Source organism: Pygocentrus nattereri, chromosome 7 (assembly GCF_015220715.1).
Source record: "Pygocentrus nattereri isolate fPygNat1 chromosome 7, fPygNat1.pri, whole genome shotgun sequence".
NCBI classification, from domain to species: domain Eukaryota; kingdom Metazoa; phylum Chordata; class Actinopteri; order Characiformes; family Serrasalmidae; genus Pygocentrus; species Pygocentrus nattereri.
Genome location: NC_051217.1, coordinates 26,448,831 through 26,470,265, shown reverse-complemented (window position 1 = coordinate 26,470,265; position 21,435 = coordinate 26,448,831). Strand labels below are relative to the sequence as shown.

The following is a 21,435-nucleotide window of genomic DNA, read 5'->3' as shown; positions in this document are numbered from 1 at the left end:
TAAAGGTAGGAGGCGCTCCGCACTCTTTTATTTGTTGTATAAAACTGAGTTAATCTGAAATTAAACAACGAGATGTTCTGCATCTACAGATCCCAAAAAAAATCAACATTTGGTTTATTCTACTGTTGTGGTCGAAGGGAAAAGTCGGGGAAGATGAACTATAGATGAACACGAACAGCTGGTAATCATTCCAGGTTTTCTGTCTTCAGTTGCCAGGGTCTGTCTGAGCGCACTGTAAGACTGGGGCAGAGTAAAGAGGCTCTGGGGGCTTTATTATTATTAAATACATCCCGTTTAAATACTTAAATACTTCCATCTGTTTATGGGAGACTCGTGCCATTCCCAGTGTCCTCTGTGTCCACTCCACTGTTTAATGAGCACCACTACACTCAATTCCTGTGTTACTTCCTGTGTCACTGAGGGAATCGTGTCCATTTTTTCTTCACATCTCATTCACTTTAGTGCGCTGTTAATGTCTCTCTCTCTCTCTCTGTCTCTCTCTCTTCTCTCTCTCTCTCTGTCTCTTGCTCTCTCTGTCTCTCTCTCTCTCTCTCTCACTCTGTCTGTCTGTCTCTCACTCTCTCTCTCTGTCTCTCTCTCTGTCTCTGTCTCTCGCTGTCTCTCTCTCTCTCTCTCTCTCTCTCTCTCTCTCTCTCTCTCTCTCTGTTTCTTTGTCACTCCGTCTCTGTCTCTCTTTCTGTCTGTCTCTCTCTAACTCTCTCTCTCTCTGTCTCTGTCTGTCTCTCTTTCTCACTCTCTGTGTCTGTCTGTCTCTCACTCTCTCTGTGTCTCTCTCTCTCTCTCTCTCTCTCTCTCTCTCTCTCTCTCTCTCTCTTTTTTTCTCTCTTTATATTTCCTTGTCCTCTTTGAGTAGAGGTGGTAAAGGTGGATGACTTCAAATATCTTGGGTCAACCATCCAGAGCAATGGACAGTGCAGAAAAGAGGTGAAGAAGAGGGTGCAGGTAGGATGGAGTGGGTGGAGACGGGTATCAGGGCTGATGTGTGACAGAAGGATAGCAGCAAGAGAGAAAGGGAAGGTTTAGAAGACAGTAGTGCGTCCTGCTAAGATGTATGGTTTGGAGACTGTGGCTCTGTCTAAAAGACAGGAGGCTGAGCTGGAGGTGGCGGAGATGAAGATGCTGAGATTTTCGTTGGGAGTGACAAGGATGGACAAGATTAGAAATGAGCAGATCAGAGGGACAGTGAAGGTGGAGCAGTTTGGAGATAAAGCCAGAGGGGCGGGGGGGGGGGGGGGGGGGGGGGGGGGGGTGTAATTAACAGAACTGATCTGTCAGCATATTTCACACAGCATGCTGTCTTTTTTTCTTGCTCTTTCACTCTCAACGGTCTTATCTCAGCAAAAAAAAAATATTGGAACATGTAAATAATATAATGTAATGTAATATAAAAATTTAATTTGTCCTTTCAATGCTTGAAAATTAGATGATGTAGATTAATGAAAGTGCCAGAGAACCTGAATAAACCTAGATTAATCTGGCTTTTGTGGCTGCACAGTGTACCTGTATGAAGTATGTCCTGTGAATAATCTCCTCCTTTGGATTAACCTGGCCAGAAAGCTGACCACAGAGAGAAAGCTGACCACAGAGCGAAAGCTAACAACCGAGTGAAAGCTAACAACCGAGCGAAAATGAACAACCAAGGGAATGCTGACCACAGAGCAAAAGCTGATGCTTAGACTCAGCTTGTTCTGATGAGTAGTTTTTAGCGATGTTTTATTATTTTATCATCTTGTTTCTTTCATTGAAACTTTGCTGGATGCAGCTGAAGTCTGTACATATTCAGTAATGCAGCAGGTGAAAAGCCTGTGCTGTCGTGTTATTTTGAATATTAATCCACTTCACTGTGTATTTTTGTTGTTTTTAGGTGGTGATGAACTGTCCAATCACAAAAGGGCTGAAGTATAATCAAGCCACGCCCAATTTCCACCAGTGGAGGGATGCACGGCAGGTTTGGGGTTTGAACTTTGGAAGTAAGGAGGATGCTGTGCTGTTCGCTAACGGCATGCTCCATGCGCTGGATGTGCTCAGCTCGATGCCTGACTCAGGTACAAACAAACAAACATTAAAAGGATTCATTTATGAAAATCTCAGATATGCAGTTTTAGCAAATGCAGTCGGTCTAATGAAGTTCTCTGAAAGTATGTCAGCATCACTAGGAACATTAGCAGCACCTTGAAGTCTTGAAGTGTGCTTAGTCTGTGCTTCAGTCCATGTTTGTAGGTAGCAATGTGTCACAGTGTCCAAATCAACGTGATCAGCTGTTCCACCTTAAATGGTGCAGCACTTACATTGTGGCACTTGAGGGCCCAGAATGTAACTGCTGCACCATTTATGGTGGAACAAAAAAAATTCAGACACCAAGCACGTCTTGGCTGCTGGAGTGTGTTTGCGGTACGAGTGACAGGCTTTGTAGATTTTCTGTGGAACTCACTGAAAAGCCTGAGTGAATGATCTTGTGTCTGTGCTCCTCCTGCAGGATACTCCACTCTCCCTCGTCCAGTTTCCAATGGACCATCGCCAGAGGAGCTGGAGCAGCAGAGACGGTAAATTAGTTTTCACAGCGGGTCGGTCACTGTGATCAGACTGAATGGCTTCTTTAAACACATTTCTTTGGCTCTTCATCTTCACTGTAAAAGCATTTTCCAGTAATGGGGTGAGTCTTCTCACAGCTCATTTCTACTACAGTAACAGGTAAATGAGCATAGTGTAACCATTAGAGCCGCAATGGTACATTGCCATCCCGGACCATCACAGTACGGCTGATACGGTTCGGGTCATGCAGTCGCACAGAGAATACGAGGCCTGTGCAAAGATTGAGGAATGTAATTCAGAACCAAACTTCACAAGCACAAGTTCCACCCGAAACCTTAAGCTGTAAACTTTTAGCCAGTTAACAGCGGCGATTCGCAGAGGACCTTCTCTCGGCAGCTAGCTCCAAACAATCCAGCCTATCGAAGATTCATAACTGCAGCAGCGTCATAATTCCTGACCCCCAATCAGCTGAGAGGCTGAGTTTGAGGTGGACAGTGAGTGAAAGTATAACACAGCATACCATGAATGTAAGTCTAGTGGAACCATGGAAACAGATGTAGCCTTACTATAGAAACTGGTGTAGCGTAACAATGAATGTAAGTGTAGAGTAACAATGGAAACAATATGCATAGTGGGTATAGGTGTGTAGTGGGTATAGTTGGTATTGGTGTATATTGAGTATAGTGGGTATGGGTGTATAGTGTGTACTTGTGTATATTGAATATAGTGGGTATTGGTGTATAGTGGGTATAGGTGTATAGTGGGTGGAGTGGGTATAGCTACATAGTGGGTGGAGTGGATATAGGTGTATAGTGGGTATAGATGTATAGTGGGTATTGGTGTGTAGTGGGTATAGCTACATAGTGGGTGGAGTGGGTATAGGTGTATAGTGGGTATAGGTGTGTAGTTGGTGGAGTGGGTATAGATGTGTAGTGGGTGGAGTGGGTATAGGTGTATAGTGGGTGGAGTGGGTATAGGTGTATAGTGGGTGGAGTGGGTATAGGTGTATAGTGGGTGTAGTGGGTATAGGTGGAGTGGGTATTGGTGTATAGTGGGTATAGGTGTATATTGAGTATTGTGGGTATTGGTGTATAGTGGGTGGAGTGGTTATAGGTGTATAGTGGGTGTAGTGGGTATAGGTGGAGTGGGTATAGGCGTATATTGTGTATAGTGGGTATAGGTGTGTAGTGGGTGGAGTGGGTATAGGTGTGTAGTGGGTAGAGTGGGTATAGATGTTTAGTGGGTATAGGTGTATATTGAGTATAGTGGGTATTGGTGTATAGTGGGTGGAGTTGTTATTGGTGTGTAGTGGGTATAGGTGTATAGTGGGTATAGGTGTATAGTGGGTGGAGTGGGTATAGGTGTATAGTGGGTGGAGTGGGTATTGGTGTATAGTGGGTATAGGTGTAGAGTATTGTGGGTATTGGTGTATAGTGGGTGGAGTGGTTATAGGTGTATAGTGGGTGTAGTGGGTATAGGTGGAGTGGGTATAGGCGTATATTGTGTATAGTGGGTATAGGTATATAGTGGGTGGAGTGGGTATAGGTGTATAATGGGTGGAGTGGTTATAGGTGTATAGTGGGTATAGGTGTGTAGTGGGTGGAGTGGGTATAGGTGTGTAGTGGGTGGAGTGGGTATAGGTGTGTAGTGGGTGGAGTGGGTATAGGTGTAATAGTGGGTATGGGTGTGTAGTGGGTGTAGTGGGTATAGGTGTGTAGTGGGTGGAGTGGGTATAGATGTTTAGTGGGTATAGGTGTATATTGAGTATAGTGGGTATTGGTATATAGTGGATGGAGTAGTTATAGGTGTATAGTGGGTGTAGTGGGCATAGGTGGAGTGGGTATAGGTGTATAGTGGGTGGAGTGGGTATAGGTGTATAGTGGGTGGAGTGGGTATAGGTGTATAGTGGGTATAGGTGTATATTGAGTATTGTGGTTATTGGTGTATAGTGGGTGGAGTGGTTATAGGTGTATAGTGGGTGTAGTGGGTATAGGTGGAGTGGGTATAGGTGTATAGTGGGTTGAGTGGGTATAGGTGTATAGTGGGTGGATTGGGTATAGGTGTATAGTGGGTGGAGTGGTTATAGGTGTATAGTGAGTATAGGTGTATAGTGAGTGGAGTAGTTATAGGTGTATAGTGGGTGGAGTGCTTATAGGTGTGTAGTCGGTGGAGTGGGTATAGGTGTATAGTGGGTGGAGTGGTTATAGGTGTATGCTGGGTGGCATGGTTATAGGTGTATAGTGGGTATTTGGTGTATAGCAGGTATAGGTGTATATTGGGTGGAGTGGGTATAGGTGTATAGTGGGTGGAGTGGGTATAGGTGTATATTGATTATAGTGGGTATTCGTGTATAGTCGGTGGAGTTGTTATAGGTGTATAGTGGGTGGATTGAGTATAGGTGTATAGTGAGTATTGGTGTAAAGTGGGTGGAGTTGTTATAGGTGTGTAGTGGGTATAGGTGGAGTGGGTATTGGTGTATAGTGGGTATAGATGTATATTGAGTATTGTGGGTATTGGTGTATAGTGGGTGGAGTGGTTATAGGTGTATAGTGGGTGTAGTGGGTATAGGTGGAGTGGGTATAGGCGTATATTGTGTATAGTGGGTATAGGTGTGTAGTGGGTGGAGTGGGTATAGGTGTGTAGTGGGTGGAGTGGGTATAGATGTTTAGTGGGTATAGGTGTATATTGAGTATAGTGGGTATTGGTGTATAGTGGGTGGAGTTGTTATTGGTGTGTAGTGGGTATAGGTGTATAGTGGGTATAGGTGTATAGTGGGTGGAGTGGGTATTGGTGTATAGTGGGTATAGGTGTATATTGAGTATTGTGGGTATTGGTGTATAGTGGGTGGAGTGGTTATAGGTGTATAGTGGGTGTAGTGGGTATAGGTGGAGTGGGTATAGGCGTATATTGTGTATAGTGGGTATAGGTGTATAGTGGGTGGAGTGGGTATAGGTGTATAGTGGGTGGAGTGGGTATTGGTGTATAGTGGGTATAGGTGTATATTGAGTATTGTGGGTATTGGTGTATAGTGGGTGGAGTGGTTATAGGTGTATAGTGGGTGTAGTGGGTATAGGTGGAGTGGGTATAGGCGTATATTGTGTATAGTGGGTATAGGTATATAGTGGGTGGAGTGGGTATAGGTGTATAATGGGTGGAGTGGTTATAGGTGTATAGTGGGTATAGGTGTGTAGTGGGTGGAGTGGGTATAGGTGTGTAGTGGGTGGAGTGGGTATAGGTGTATAGTGGGTGTAGTGGGTATAGGTGTATAGTGGGTATAGGTGTGTAGTGGGTGTAGTGGGTATAGGTGTGTAGTGGGTGGAGTGGGTATAGATGTTTAGTGGGTATAGGTGTATATTGAGTATTGTGGGTATTGGTGTATAGTGGGTGGAGTAGTTATAGGTGTATAGTGGGTGTAGTGGGTATAGGTGGAGTGGGTATAGGTGTATAGTGGGTGGAGTGGGTATAGGTGTATAGTGGGTGGATTGGGTATAGGTGTATAGTGGGTGGAGTGGTTATAGGTGTATAGTGAGAATAGGTGTATAGTGAGTGGAGTAGTTATAGGTGTATAGTGGGTGGAGTGCTTATAGGTGTGTAGTCGGTGGAGTGGGTATAGGTGTATAGTGGGTGGAGTGGTTATAGGTGTATGCTGGGTGGCATGGTTATAGGTGTATAGTGGGTATTTGGTGTATAGCAGGTATAGGTGTATAGTGGGTGGAGTGGGTATAGGTGTATATTGATTATAGTGGGTATTCGTGTATAGTCGGTGGAGTTGTTATAGGTGTATAGTGGGTGGATTGGGTATAGGTGAATAGTGAGTATAGGTGTATAGTGAGTGGAGTGGGTATAGGTGTATAGTGAGTATTGGTGTATAGTGGGTGGAGTTGTTATAGGTGTGTAGTGGGTATAGGTGGAGTGGGTAAAGGCATATATTGTATAGTGGATATAGTGGTTATATAGGTTTATGTTGAGTATAATGGGTATTGGTGTATAGTGGGTGGAGTTGTTATAGGTGTATAATGTGTGGAGTGGGTATAGGTGTATAGTGGGTGGAGTGGGTATAGGTGTTTATTGATTATAGTGGGTATTGGTGTATAGTGGGTGGAGTGGTTATAGGTGTATAGTGGGTGGAGTGGGTATAGGTGTATATTGAGTATAGGTGTATAGTGGGTGGAGGGGGTATAGGTGTATATTGAGTATAGTGGGTATAGATGCATAGTGGGTGGAGTGGGTATAGGTGTGTAGTGGGTATAGGTGTATAGTGGGTGGAGTGGGTATAGTTGTATAGTGGGTGGAGTGGGTAGAGTGGGTATAGGTGTATAGTAGGTAAAGGTATAATTACACACTAATTATGAAATAAATAAAGTGTATTAGTTAAATATAAAATGATTAATTATAATTATAAAATAATTAATTATAAAGTAATAAAAAATGTAGTAGTTACTTATTGCCTTTAAGTTTGTGCATTCAGAGTCCATGTGGAGTTAATCAGAACAGCAGCGCTGTGCCCTCGCTGCGCTGCAGGCGCTTTGGGGTTAAGCTGCAGATCCAGGATCCTGGTGGTGTTTGTTTTGGCTGCGCTGATAAGCGTCCGTAGGTGGAGCTGATTCATGTCTCAGCATGATTAAACATTTCTGAAATGTTTCACTCAGCGAGCAGCTCCTTCATCAGCTTTTTTCAGGGTCGTTTCAGATCATTTTTCAGGAGTCAGTCGTGTGTGCACTGTGAGCTAATCTGTACACATTACCTCCTCAGACTGGAACAGCAGAGACTCGAGCAGCAGGAGAGAGAAAGGCAGGAAAGAGAGCGGCTAGAGAGAGAAAGACTGGAGAGAGAGCGACAGGCTGCTTCAGGTCAGCACCAAACACTTCAGTGGCCCATGTTATAGGAATAAAATAGTCTGATGTAAAGGTACACTCTATTTCCTTTCAGTCTCTCGTCCAAACATGGAAACTACACTGAGGAGAATCGGCATGATTGTGATGTCACAACCATGAACACATTGACATATGACCATGCATTAAATGGTCTAGACTAAAATGGTTTAGTTTAGCCCCACCCATATAGCCTACAGCAGTTTAGCTCCACCCATGGAGCCAACAACAGATTAGGCCAGCCCATTCAGCCTACAGCATATTAGCCCCACCCATTCAGCCTACAGCAGATTAGTCACACCCATTCAGCCTACAGCAGACTAGCCCTGCCCATTCAGCCTACAGCATATTAGCCCCACCCATTCAGCCTACAGCAGATTAGTCACACCCATTCAGCCTACAGCAGACTAGCCCCGCCCATTCATCCTACAGCAGATTAGCCTGCTCATTCAGCCTACAGCAGTTTAACCCCGCCCATTAATTTTACAGTAGTTTAGCTCCACTCATTCATCTTGCAGTAGTTTATCCTGACCCATTCAGCTCATTTACATATATCAGCTGTACAGTAGTAAACAGACTACTAGTTCTAAAGGGTAAAAAATTGTGTAAAATTAATTCTTTAAAACGTATTTAATAACAGAAAGAGAGAAAGTAGTAGAGCTTCACTCTCTGTGTTTGTTTATAGTGGTCATTCCTCCTGCGCCGCCTTTGGCCCCTGGGACCCCTCCGGCTCCTCCTGGGCCCCCACCCCCCCCTGGGCCCCCACCTCCCCCGGGTCCTCCACCCTCAGGGGGCGCTCCGCCACCTGCTCCTCCACTACCTGCTCCCTCTGGTGGGGGTGGGGGTGGTGGTCCGGGGGGCGGCGGTCTGGCAGCAGCACTCGCAGGAGCCAAATTGCGCAAAGTAGCCAAGGTGAGGCAAAGTAGAAAGTACAGAATATTTATTTTGAAATTCATTAAGTAAAAGTAAAACGTATTAAGTGACAGAAATCTTCAAGTACAGATACTTGAATTTAAGTACAGTAACAGAGTTTAAGTACACTAACAGAGTACTTGTACTGTTGTTACTTATCGCTTCTGCCTCTGACAAACGATATATATATATATATATATATATATATATATATATATATATATATATATGTATATATGTATATATGTATATATATATGTGTATGTATGTATGTGTATATATATATATATATATATATATATATATATATATATATATATATATATACATACATAAATAGTGAGTTTCTTGATGTGAGTGTTTGTTTAACCATTTCCAAACCTCTTTAACGTTCATTAGATGAGCCGTGTGTTTTTCAGGAAGAGCAGTCAGCGCTACACTCATTAGGTGTTATAGCGTATATAGTGTTCATCTCGCTGATTGTACTGTGTCAGCTCATGTTCTATGTTCTCCACTGAAATTCTGTCACTCCTGTATTCCCTGTACTGCGTCTCTGTGCTGCCCCCAGCCGGATGAAGGTGGTACTGCACCTCCTCTTCCTGCTGCTGCAGCTCCTGCTGCTACGCCTCCTAAACCAGATGCCAACCGCACCAGCGGCGTGCCCAGCGGGGGGGGTCTGATGGGGGAAATGAGTGCCATCCTGGCCAGACGGTGAGAACTACACCTCATTCAAGTGTTTCACTCATTTTCATACTTTATTTTAATACTGGAGGAGCAGAGCTGTATACTCATGACATTTCAGTGGACATATGTCTTATAAATAATTAGTTATGCTGTCATGAAATAATGCACTAGAATTAATCACGTCTTGAGTGACAGTATAAGTAACGAACACTAGTTCTGATGGTGTACATGCTGAAAATATGCTCACACTGGGTGCTTAAATAATTCTTGTCAGACGCTGATATAATAACTACGACAGGCCTGGTCATAGAGCTGCTGCTGAAATGTGGCTCCAGGTTTGTTTTGTGTTTTTAAAGGTGTGGTATGTAAGATTTAGAGGAAGTGGAAAACAGTAAAGAAAACCACGTTCTTATTTGTGTATAATCAGTATGAGTTGTTGTGTTTTCCATGTTTTTACAGTAGCCCAGATTGGACAAACTAAACACTAACTCTAGAGGGCGCCTTTTATGCTGCAGCGGTAGCTTGAATTGGGTGGCGCTGCAGCTCCGGTTAGAAGACGTAGAAAGAAGAAGAATCAGTGGTTGTTGCTGGACCTGCTGACCAGTTTGTGTTGTGAGAAGTTTGAGAACCCAAATTTTGACAAAAGGACGATCAGATTTATTATTTAGCACAAGAAAAAGCGAGAGCGGGTGAATCCTCACCGCCAGAGAACAGACAGACAGATGACGGCAGTCTGCAGACTCACCACTAGATGCCACTAAATCTTACACATTGCATCTTTAAACGGATACAGGATTGTTCCTAAACAACATTTTCAGCCTTTCAAGCCCTAATTTACCGGTTTCTCCTTAAATCTTTCCTCTAAAGTGTCTGTTGTTGTTCTGCTGGTGGGTTTTGTATACTTTTTGTATACTCTTTCACAGTGGCTGCGTTTCCATGCAAAGATGTTTGCCAGTCCAATTGAATACAATCAGATTACAGATTCAGACTGAGGTGTTTATTCTCACTCTATTCAACAATCTGATGAAAATCATTTTTACATGCTCACAACAAGTAATCAGATGGAAAATGATGTGCATGTTTGCAGAACCACTTAGTGTAAACGTTACCATGACAACCAGCATCATGTGAGTCCAGTCAGAGTGAGATGAGCAGCAGTGAGCAGTGCTTGTGTTTTTAACTGCTTTAAAATGATGTCAGACTCAGGAAAACATCCTTCACATGTCCTTATTAAAGAAGACGTCGTGTTCTGAGACACATAAGCTGGACGTCTGTCCCACCTCCATCTTTTAAAGATCAGAGCATAAACTTAATCTCCTCTGCAGACCAGTTTCTGCTCTGCCGTGTTGAACGGTATAAACTCTCACTATGACGCGACACACATGCAGAACGGACTTAAACTTTCCGATAGGGAATGTAATCGGATACAGGCATTTACACGGATATTATTCTTCTATTTAACAGATTATTTACATGATTACCCATCTCAATCAGTCAGATAGAAACTGTATTCCTCTATGGCTTCAATCGGATTAGTCTGTTCCGAATGATTTGTTTACATGGACGTATTCTATTCCGATTGAGCGATCAGTCGGATTATTAACGGGTTATTAGGCTGCATTTAATCATGGCTAGTGTGTGTTTTCAGGCGGAAAGCAGCAGATAAAGGAGAGAAAGTTCCTCCAGCTCCGAAAACAGAAGAACCCAGTAACGTAAGTGCTTTTTGTGCAGCACTGATTTATTACAGAAGTTCACATCGTTCCTATGAAGTGCTTAGGAAATGCTTATAAAGTTCTTATAAAGTGTGTATGAAATGGTTATGCAGTGCATTTGAAGCCCTTAAGATGTTCTTGCGACATACTTATGAAATGGTTATAAAGTTCCTTTGAAACTAAATAATAAAGTAATAAAGTGTTTGCCCATTGCTTATTAAACATGCAGGAACCCCTTACGAAAAATGTATACAGTTCTTTTAAAGCACTTAAGAAGCACTTGTGATGTGCTTATGAAGAACATAAGAAATGGTTATGCATTGCTTATGATTTGCTTATTACAGTTACAAATGGTGCCCCTTACATAATCCATGTTTTGTAAACCTTGTAAAGTGTTTATTGAGATTGAAGTGGCCAAAGCTGAAATGCAGAGGGGTCCATTACTTTTAACACAGCTTGTTATTGTCTGTAAGGACATTTTTGTAGTTTAAGACCTGTTTGAAGACCTGTTTGTTCTGATTGTCTGTGAGTTTTGTGCCACATTTTGTGTGAAGGATCTTTTCTACGATTCATGTTTTTGTTTTTAAACCCTTTTTTCCATGCATTTCTGTTTTTGTACTGTCAGGTTTGTGTTGTACGTGTTGTTTTTAATGTGCTCTGTAGTAAATGTCCCTGTGCTGCTGTGTTGATCCGTTTATCAGTGTTATTAACCTGTTTTTCTGTTCTTGTTGTGGTTCTGTTTGTCCTTCGGCAGGACGATTCTGACGCTCAGGGCCAAACTGGTAAGATCAGTTACAGCAGTGTTTTGTGTGCTCGACCCTCAGCATGTAAACCATGAGTGTTAGTTTGTTTTTGTTTTGTTTACGGTGGATTTGCTGTTGGTTCTATGCAGATACGCTGAGGAGGCCGTGGGAGAAATCTGCCACCATGCCCAGGTAAAACTCCCAGCATGCCTCTGCCTTTTCTGTGACCTTTTTAATTGTTCGGGGTGTATTTTTGCAGACCTTACAACTTTCTCTGGACAAAGAGATCTCCAAAAAACCAAATCACTGTTTAGGGCAACATCCCTTAAACGGCCCATATCATTCCAAATGAAAGAGTTTTTATTGATTGATAATTTTATTGCCAAAGTACTACAATACATATAAACGTAAAATATATATATATATATATATATATATATATATATATAAAAAACTGTTTTGAAAAAACTGTTTTGAATTCGTGTTTGTGATGTGACTGCCATGAACACATTTGCACATGCCTAACCATTCAGCCTACAGCCGTTTAGCCCCGCCCATTCAACCTACAGCCGTTTAGCCCCGCCAATTCAGCCTTCTGACATTTAGCCCCGCCAATTCAGCCTTCTGACATTTAGCCCCGCCAATTCAGCCTACTGACATTTAGCCCCGCCTATTCAGCCTACAGCAGTTTAACCCCGCCCATTCCTGTTGAAGCTATGTGGCATGTTTGTACAGGCAGTCAGAAACTGTGGAAGCTGTGTGCGTATATGGGCCCTTTGACGGTCAGTGTTTTGGTTGGGGATGAACTCCTGGTCAATAGGTGGAGTGAATGAGCAGTATGTGTTTCATACAGGAATAATTCTGTTCCCAGAGGGCTGGACTCCCCCTCCTTCAGCACCATGAGCCCCAGGTACATATGCAGCTGGGTGGATCTCCGGCGGTCCGTCTGAGCCTCTGCTGACTAACACGTTTCATTCCCCGTTCGTCTCTGAGCTAAGCTGATTTGTTTAGACTAAGTAGTTTTGTATCTTCTGACTCGTCTCTGTTCCTGATTGGGTTTTTGTGCTTTGAATGAATGTTACTTACTCTCTCCACAGGGGGGAGCTGTGGTGCACTTTCTGATGTTTCAGGTTAACCTCTGCAGATAAACCCGTCTCAAAGGTCTGTTGGTCACAAACCTCAGACACACGAAATGCACCAGCTCTCTGTTTCGGGACTGGTTTGTATGCTCTCACTGACCACTCATAAAGGGGCAGAGGGGAGAAATACAGTTTTCAGCAGGCACACACATAGAACCATGTCCCTAAAGGGAGTCCTAGGCCCGGCGGTCCTCCTTCAAGTCCACACTTTGGTGACATAATCAGTTTTTTTACAGGATGTTGATAAAATTACATAACAAATACGACTTGTGCTCACACTTTTTCCACTGGAAACCGAAGTGTCACTGGAATTAAAGGAGGGGATCAAACGCTCACGCTTACTCCCACTCTTTATATTCAAGTGTAAATCTGTAAGAGGAGTGGGGCTGAAGAGCTCCGTTGCCCGGGCGCCTGTGAAGACTTTGATACGGGTCGATCTGTTGAGTTTGGTTAATGCTCTCGGCATGTTCACTGAAGGGTTTGGCTGACAAGGGGAAGCTGCCAGTTTAATCCAGATCCTTTTTTCTCTTTTTGTTGTTCCCTCCTGTTTCCGTTATTTTGTCCATTTACCTTCTTCACTCTCTCCTTCAGGCTGAAAGCTGCAGTGACCACCAACGAAACGGAGAGCGGAGAGGAGTCTGAGTTGGAAAGAATCAAACAGGTGAGAATATGATCAGTGCCGCTGTACATTAAGCTGAAATGTCCCTGAAATATGTCGTTATTTTACTCACCACTCTGTGTGTATGTGTGCAGGAGCTGCTGGAGGAGGTCAGGAAGGAGCTGCAGAAGGTTAAGGAGGAAATCATTGGAGGTAAAACTCAAACCCAGCCATTTAGTAACTGAGCGAGTGAGATGTAATCAGAGGTTCAGAGGGGTTTGGTGTGAAATGATTCAGACGTCTTTACAATGGTGGTGATAGGAACCAGGTGCCTCCATGACTACAACACAGATATAGACATTTTATTTACTATCCAGAACAACCAGAGAACGTACACAAATCTTCTGAGTTTATATGGAATGTTGATGATGGAAAATAGAGGAAAATTTGGAATAATAGTTTTTTTGGGGACTATTTTGCCGCACAGTGTCCTGCATGTATCCCTCCACCATGAATGGAGTTTAGTTGGTAGCTGTGGGGTTATTGGCTGTGGGGTTGTTGGCTGTGGTTTGGTAGCTGTGGGTCGTTGGCTGTGGGTCGGTGGCTGCGAGTTGGTATCTGTGGGGTTGTTGGCTGTGGGTCGGTAACTGTGGGGTTGTTGGCTGTGGGTTGGTAGCTGTGGGTCATTGGCTGTGGGTCAGTAGCTGTGGGTCGTGGGCTGGTTGGTTGGTAGCTGTTGGGTTGTTGGCTGTGGGTCGGTAGCTGTGGGGTTGTTGGCCGTGGGTCATTGGCCGTGGATCTCTGGCTGTGGGTCGGTAGCTGTGGGTCGGTAGCTGTGGGCCAGTAGCTGTGGGTCGGTAGATGTGGGTCGTTGCCCTTGGGTCATTGGCCGTGGGTCTCAGGCTGTGGGTCGGTAGCTGTGGGTCGGTAGCTGTGGGTCGGTAGCTGTGGGTCGGTAGCTGTGGGTCATTGGCCGTGGGTCTCAGGCTGTGGGTCGGTAGCTGTGGGTCGGTAGCTGTGGGTCGTTGGCTGTGGGTTGGTAGCTGTGGGTCGTTGGCTGTGGGTCGGTAGCTGTGGGTCGTTGGCTGTGATTATTTAACCTATTTTGTTTTCTCTCCCCAGCGTTTATTCAGGAGTTACAGAAGAGGGGCTCTACATAAAGCCCCAGCGTGGGACACACTCCTCCAGTTAGCAGCCCAGGGATCACTCACTCACACACTGATACGAACGCAGGGACTTCCTCTGTCAGCAACTCCACTCTGAGGATCATTTTAGTCATTATAGTCTTTTATTCTGCTTCGGCCTCCATTTGTTGTTTCCTCTTCTCATTAAATTGCACCCATCACTCTCCCTCTCCCTCTCTCTCTCTCTCTCTCTCTCTCTCTCTCTCTCTCTCTCTCTCTCTCTCTCTCTCTCTCTCTCTCTCTCTATCTCTCTCTCTCTCCCTCTCTCTCTCTCTCTCTCAGTATATAAACAGGTAATTGCGAGTGTTTAAAGATTGTTTATCATTCTGTAGTCGCCCTCGTGACCATATAAGGGCGTCCGGGTCTGAGCAGTTTATCTCTATGGCCGTTTTTGAAAATTCCCTCTGTGGTCAGAGTTGCTGTACGCGTCCACGTGCACTTTGTCCTGCCGTATTCCGCCACTTGTGGCCAATTCTTTAATTTCAGTTATGATTTTATACCTTGCAGAATGCATCTGTCATCCACACAAGCTACAATATCTCACTGGCGAGTGACATACGAGAATGTAACGATGCAGACTTTATCCAAAGTCTTTCTTCCAAATCCCTGCAGTTCTGTATAAAACAGACGGTAAAATTCAGGGGAGACGAGAGGAACTGTGGGGTTTTTTGCTTCAGGGACAGTTTAATGTGGGCCATTCAATGCGAAGACCCATCTACTTTCACCTGATTGGCTGAACACAGTGCTGCAGCCAGACTCATTTGCATAAAGCACAAATCTTCTGAATTGTTTTGCTGCAACCGTCTTGCGCCAGATCTGACAGAGTGTTGAACTGAGCCGGATGCAGTGCGGCGAAGCTGCAAGTGGACGCGCACTGTAAGGCTCCTGCACACTGAAGACTGACCTCACCGAAATACCCGACACTAAACCAGCACACTCTGTCCAGTGTGGTCGTTTAGAGGCGCTTTGTCAGTTTGAACAGCTGGTGTTGGTGTAAAACAGTGTTTACAGCAAATAAAGATATCTAAGCATCTTAAATCGAGACAATGTGTGTAATATTTCTCATTTTGAAGTTGAATATTATATGACTACAGTCTGTCTCAGTTTATCTGGAGAAAGTGTTGGTGGATCAGTTTGTTTAAAGCAAGTGTCTGTTTCTCAGAACAGCTAAAATGATCTGCCAGTGGAACAATATTTTCATTGAGATCAAAAGGCTTATAAATTAAGTTATAAATTTAAGTGAAAATGTCTAGAATTGGGGGCGGCATGGTTGTGCAGTGGGTAGCACTGTCGCCTCACAGCACGGAGGGCCTGGGTTTGATTCCCCAGCCGGGCGACCGGTGTCCTCTCTGTGTGGAGTTTGCATGTTCTCTCCGTGTCTGTGTGGGTTTTCTCCGGGTTCTCCGGTTTCCTTCCACAGTCTAAAGACATGCAGTCAGGCCAAGTGGACATGCTACATTGCCCCTAGGTGTGAGTGTGTGTGTGTGTGACAGTGTATGTCTGTCTGCTCTGCGATGGACTGTCCAGGGTGTATCCTGCCTTCCACCCAATGACTGCTGGGATAGGCTCCAGCACCCCCCTGTGACCCTGAGGGTGAAGCGGCTTAGAAAATGTGTGAGTGTGTCTAGATTTGGGTGTCTTATAATATTCCTACAAGTCTCCTGATGAGAAATCTTACATATATTGACTATGTTCAAGATGTTTCCACTTGCTTAGATACCATTTTTTGCGATGTGTTAATATTATAGCTCATTTTAAAGTAAATTTCAGAGAATATGCAGCTTGCTTTAGCATTAGCATTTCATCTCTTAAGGATCAAAGGATCCAGTGATATTCAGAGGAGGGGAAAGAATGATAATCATATGTAATCGAAGCAATTCAAGTGTTAATTGTGCGTCGCATTCACAGTAGAAAATGTAACCACTTTTTGGACCAATAATGGTGAGTAATTATGATATCAGGCTCTTTTCAGTGCGCAGGAGTCGTAGCTTCCTCTTAGCAGGTATACAGACAAATCAAAGGATCCAGTGCCCCGTGGGGAGTATTCCCAGTGAGATAAACGGCTTAGACTCCGGACTCGCCCGGACGCTAATAATGAATTACATAATGATGACACAACCTCTGAAGGTCTCAGTGATTAATAACTACGGAAAATTTCATGTCGTTTGTATAGTTGTATTCATCCTTTCATTCGCCTGCTGTCACACTGCCAGCCTGCAGGGGCAGCAGCAGGACAGGAGCTAACATCCACTACATAACATGTCCAGAGCCCAATCTCAGAGCTGTGGAGTCTAGAGGAATAGATTGACCAGACATGCTAACGTAGCTCACCATTAGTGCTGCACTGATACCGCATCGTATCAGCGCCGGTGCTGCCAGTGGACGGTATGCACCAGATGTCATCCTGTGACAGGAACGTCTGGGGTCAAGCCTGACAATTTGGACAACATGTGGGTGAGCGTAGATTTATTTGGGTGGAAACAAACCAATGGTGAAACTTCGAAACGTATCCGATGGTTTATGAAGGCAGAGGTCACAGTGGAGGGTGCTGGAGCGCTCGTCAGCAGGCCCACCGTTAGTACATTGATGTGGCGTAAGTTAGCTTGTAGGGCTTGTGTTACTAGTTGTAATCCAGATGTTATGACATGTTATGAGCCAGACTAGAGGATGTTGTGGGTGGAGTTTACAGGGGGTATGTCCTTGTTAACACAGCATGAAGCTGTCCCATATATTCTTGTTACGAGATCACGTCTAGCAAGACCAGGGCAAGCAGAGCAGAACTCGCCGGCGGTGTGGGGTTTGTTCATGAGACGAGCAGTAGTTAAAATACTCCGACGGAATCTGGAGGGAGGCGGGTTATCAGTACATAAGAGTCAACAAAGCATTTAAAGTTGCAACTGTGTAATATTTTAATTTAAGCCTGAATGAAGTGTCGTTACTGAGTGAGGAGGATATAAACAGGTGAGTGGTGCTGCTGCTGTGAGTCACCTGTAAAGCCTGAAACAATCATTTAATCCCAGAGGCGTCGAGTTTTTCACACCACGTCGCACGTCTTTACGTATTAACGTCACACATAGACTCTAAAAGAAGCTTCGGCTCAATGTTTCTGCCTCAGATGATCTCAGAATCAGCATCACTGATGAAGATGACGATGATAGTAGATTCACTCACGTCCTCAGAGACGCGTCACGGAGTTTAGACTCAGTTCTCTCTGGTTCTCTTTCTGTCATCACTCTTCTCTCTGATTCTCTTTAAACACACTCAGAAAAGTACCGATTCATCCTTTTGTGAAGGTTCGAAGCTCAACTGGTGCTACAATATGTTCTTCTGCATTGTGTGCAGTTACACATTTCCATCAGAGAGAGCTCCAAATCCCCAAATCCTACATAGTGCAGCTTTAAAGAAAACCATGCCAAAGTGCACAGTGACTTTTCATAGATCTAAAACCTTTCAGATGTGAAATGATCCAGTTCAGTAAGGTTTATTGGTGACCAAAATCATGGAAGGGTATAAATATCAGGATTTATTGGCACCTATCTATTAGTTAGTTTAGTTAGAGCTAGCCACGCTGTTGATCCTCGGTAACGGCAGATATGTAAACATCAAGTATTGGTGCATCACCACTATTGTGGTGAGTGGACATCAGCCAGCATGGTATCATTCACTCTGGTGACCATTCACTTCCATTCATTGTCAGCAACGTTAACTTTTTTGGTGAAACTATTACTTTAAAGAGGAAAACATGATCCACCAGATAACGTGTGCATATGTGTCTGTACACCATCCTCTGCCCACCACTATCCCAAACCGTCGCTTTAATTAGCATTTGTCATTATCTGAAGCGTTTTCTAATGAAACAGATGAAAAGCAGAATGGCCGTAATCATGTTTCTATTGTGGACATGCCAAACTGCCTTGGAAAATACCTATATATATATATATATATATATAACTTTTTTGAGGGAATACGTTAGAAGATTTGAGAACTTTTCTATTTTAATTAAGATGACTGGTGAATGGCTTTTGTTTGTGATTTATGATGTTTTTTGGGTTTTCTGTTTTCTATAGAATATTATAGGCTTTTTACACTGAACTATAAAGAAATGTGCATAGCGACACTGGATTAGAAATGCCTTTATAGTGAAATACAGCTGCTGCTGCTGAGACTGTGTGCCGTGTGTTTATTGGGATTACAGAGTTCTCACACCTTCAGCCACATCACTGCCTCAGCTCTTCTGCCTCTTTTCCATCAGTGACAAGTTACGTCATTGTTTCATTGTTTCTCTGAGCACAAATAAAAAAAAAGTGTTTTTTTCTCTCTCAAATTCATCGAACACTTCGGCTAAACAGTTTGGCATATTTGGCTGGTCATGTTCGTACCAGTTCCTAAGAAGTGTATTGTGTTCACACCAAATCTTCATAACTGTGCCATATTAGTGCCAGATCTTTTTTACCATGATGTATTCATACTAACTTTACAGAACAGTGTCATATCAGCACCTGTCCTGTGGTCATACCAGGTCTTCTGAACTGTCGTGTGTTCGTACCAGATCTTCTGAACTGTCGTGAGTTCGTACCAGATCTTCTGAACTGTCCTGTAGTCGAACCAGATCTTCTGAACTATATCGTGTTCGTACCAGGTCTTCTGAACTGTCCCGTGGTCGTACCAGGTCTTCTGAACTATCCCGTGGTCGTACCAGATCTTTTGAACTGTCCCGTGGACGTACCAGATCTTTTGAACTGTCCCATGTTCGTACCAGATCTTTTGAACTGTCCCGTGGTCATACCTAACCCTCAACTGCTCCCCCAGGCGCTGCGGATAGAGCTGCCCACTGTGTGTATGTGGTGTTTCACTGCACGGGTCATAAAATGCGGAGGTGAAATTTCCCCGTTGTGGGACTAATAAAGGATATTATTATTACTATATTAGTAAAAAATCATTTAAACCATACCTTATAATACGTAATAATCATCTGAACCAGATTATGGGGTGGATGTGTATCTAGTATAAGAGATTAGAAAGATACAATAATGAAAATATAGTTTCACAGTTCTGTTCTCACAACAGCCATAAAAACTGCCATAAAACATGTTTTAAATGCTGCTTTACTGGGGAACCAGCTGCACATCAGCAAAGATCCCAGACCTCCTCCCCAGCTGCTCAGAGTTCTGTCCCAGCTCAGGTCCAGCTGTGGTCCAAACCCACGGTCAGAATTTAAAGTGGTGAACGCTGTAAGATGGATGAGGCCGAGCAACGCAGAATATTGCACGACAAAGGGCACATTACACGGGTTTAGGGTGGACGGGTCCTTTAATTTAGAGGGGGGTGTGAGCTGGATTGGAGATGGTGGACGGTCTGGTCATCTGAAGCTTGTGGAGATCTGACTGAGTCCTGCCTGAATGAAGACGCTCCAGCCTGTCACAGTGTCGGTGAGAGAGGAGGAGAAGCAAGGACCTGAGCAGGACCATGATATCAGCAATTTAGTTTTTTTATTATTTGTGTAATTGTATTATTTTGATTAGTTTTGTGATTTTCAAGATTTATTTTTCTATTTCTCAAACCGAGTCATGGAGTAATGTGGAAACACTGGCACAGGTTTTAGGTGGTCTCGGTTTCATTGGAAAGACATTTTTCCTACCAGGAAGCACCACCTAAACATCCCTCTGAGACGGATGGTGAAGTCGGGCGCCTCAAATTTGTGACATCAGCTCTGTTTTGGTCTCAGTGGAGGACAGAAGAGAAACTGTATGAATGTAATAAACGGTAAAGTGAGCTTTTTTGTGCTCGAGTTCAGATCTCCTGTAAAATAGGCCCAAACTGACCGCCGGCAGCTCCTAAACTACACCAGCCGTTTCAGAACCCCAGCGCTCTGTGTGCCTCTCACATTAACCAAGAGCGCACTCGTTTGGGAACATTGCTGCTACACATCGACTAACAGTCAGGGTTTCTTATAATAACCCTGATTTACTGGGGTTTTAATCTAAGATCAGTTACCATGATGCAGCTGCTTTGACAGAAGCTTGTGATGAATGAATGAAATCGTGTTGATAGTGCATGATGGAGCTCTGATGGTGAACTGGAGCTCAAGTCTGGAGCGGAATGTTCTTCCACGTCTCTTTCGCTGTAAAACATGGGCTCTCGTCAAGCGCAGTGATCTCATCTGCTGCAAATATATTCAATATTTCCTAGATGGTTGTGCACTAATAAAATCTGCTTATGTTTCACTTGTTTTCTGTGATTTTAGTGTAAATTTATCTCACTATACTGGCAGATAACGCTGCTGCTTTCACGCTCATTTCTTACAAGCGAAACCATCTGCCAGCATAGTGAGAGGATTTTACTTAAATCACTTTAATCTCTTAGATTAAGTTTACAACAATCTCAACCAGAGAAATATTGGATTTATTGACTACATTTAAGATCATTTTATTTGACAAGACCCTGTTTTTGCAGTGTTGGTGTTCTGGAGGAATGAATGTTGTTCATTCTACTCACTGCTTATGGGCACAATTAGTACACAGACAGTGTGGACCCAGGTAGTAAGAGGATAGTGGGCCACTGTTGACTCGCTGGCGGCCCACTGGCTTTCTGCTTAGTGTTTTGGTGGCGACTACACTCTACTGACAGGGTGAGGAGCTCGGTCATCCGGGAGGAGCTCAGAGTAGAACCACTACTCCTCCACACTGAGAGGAGCCAGCTGAGGTGGTTCGGGCATCTGATCCTGGGGTCTTGTCCTGGTAGGCCGTGCCTGGTACACCGATGATTATGATGATGATGATGATGAATTTCTACAGCATATATATTTTGTACATATCCCAAATAAAGCCAGTTGTACCCCAGATAGCAAGGAACGTCTCACCACTTTGGCTAAAAGAAATATTTTAATCTAATATTTGAGGCCAGTTCAGAGTCTGTTCTTTGCTTTAAATATTGTTCCTATGAGGTTAAACGTTTTACCTGTAAGATCCAGATGTTGTGCAGATGCTGTCAGCGCCGCAGATACTGATACACCATGATGCTTTTAGAAAACCTTATCCGT

General features: G+C 43.8%; 1 protein-coding gene across 2 annotated transcripts in view; it reads left to right on the top strand.

Moving 5' to 3' along the window:
• The window catches only part of vaspb (vasodilator stimulated phosphoprotein b), a 40,149-nt gene extending 24,711 nt beyond the window's left edge, over positions 1–15,438 (top strand). The window contains exons 3-14 of one of the 2 annotated variants that reach the window (XM_017686311.2): positions 1,886–2,066; positions 2,498–2,564; positions 7,306–7,403; positions 8,110–8,336; positions 8,905–9,047; positions 10,669–10,732; positions 11,487–11,514; positions 11,625–11,667; positions 12,329–12,385; positions 13,206–13,275; positions 13,368–13,425; positions 14,335–15,438. In XM_017686311.2, the coding sequence (XP_017541800.1) occupies positions 1,886–2,066; positions 2,498–2,564; positions 7,306–7,403; positions 8,110–8,336; positions 8,905–9,047; positions 10,669–10,732; positions 11,487–11,514; positions 11,625–11,667; positions 12,329–12,385; positions 13,206–13,275; positions 13,368–13,425; positions 14,335–14,372 (1,074 nt within the window). In that variant the 3' untranslated portion in view covers positions 14,373–15,438. The remainder of the gene's footprint in view (positions 1–1,885; positions 2,067–2,497; positions 2,565–7,305; positions 7,404–8,109; positions 8,337–8,904; positions 9,048–10,668; positions 10,733–11,486; positions 11,515–11,624; positions 11,668–12,328; positions 12,386–13,205; positions 13,276–13,367; positions 13,426–14,334) is intronic. The other variant, XM_017686312.2, reaches the window with a different exon arrangement.
• Positions 15,439–21,435: the final 5,997 nt, after the last annotated feature.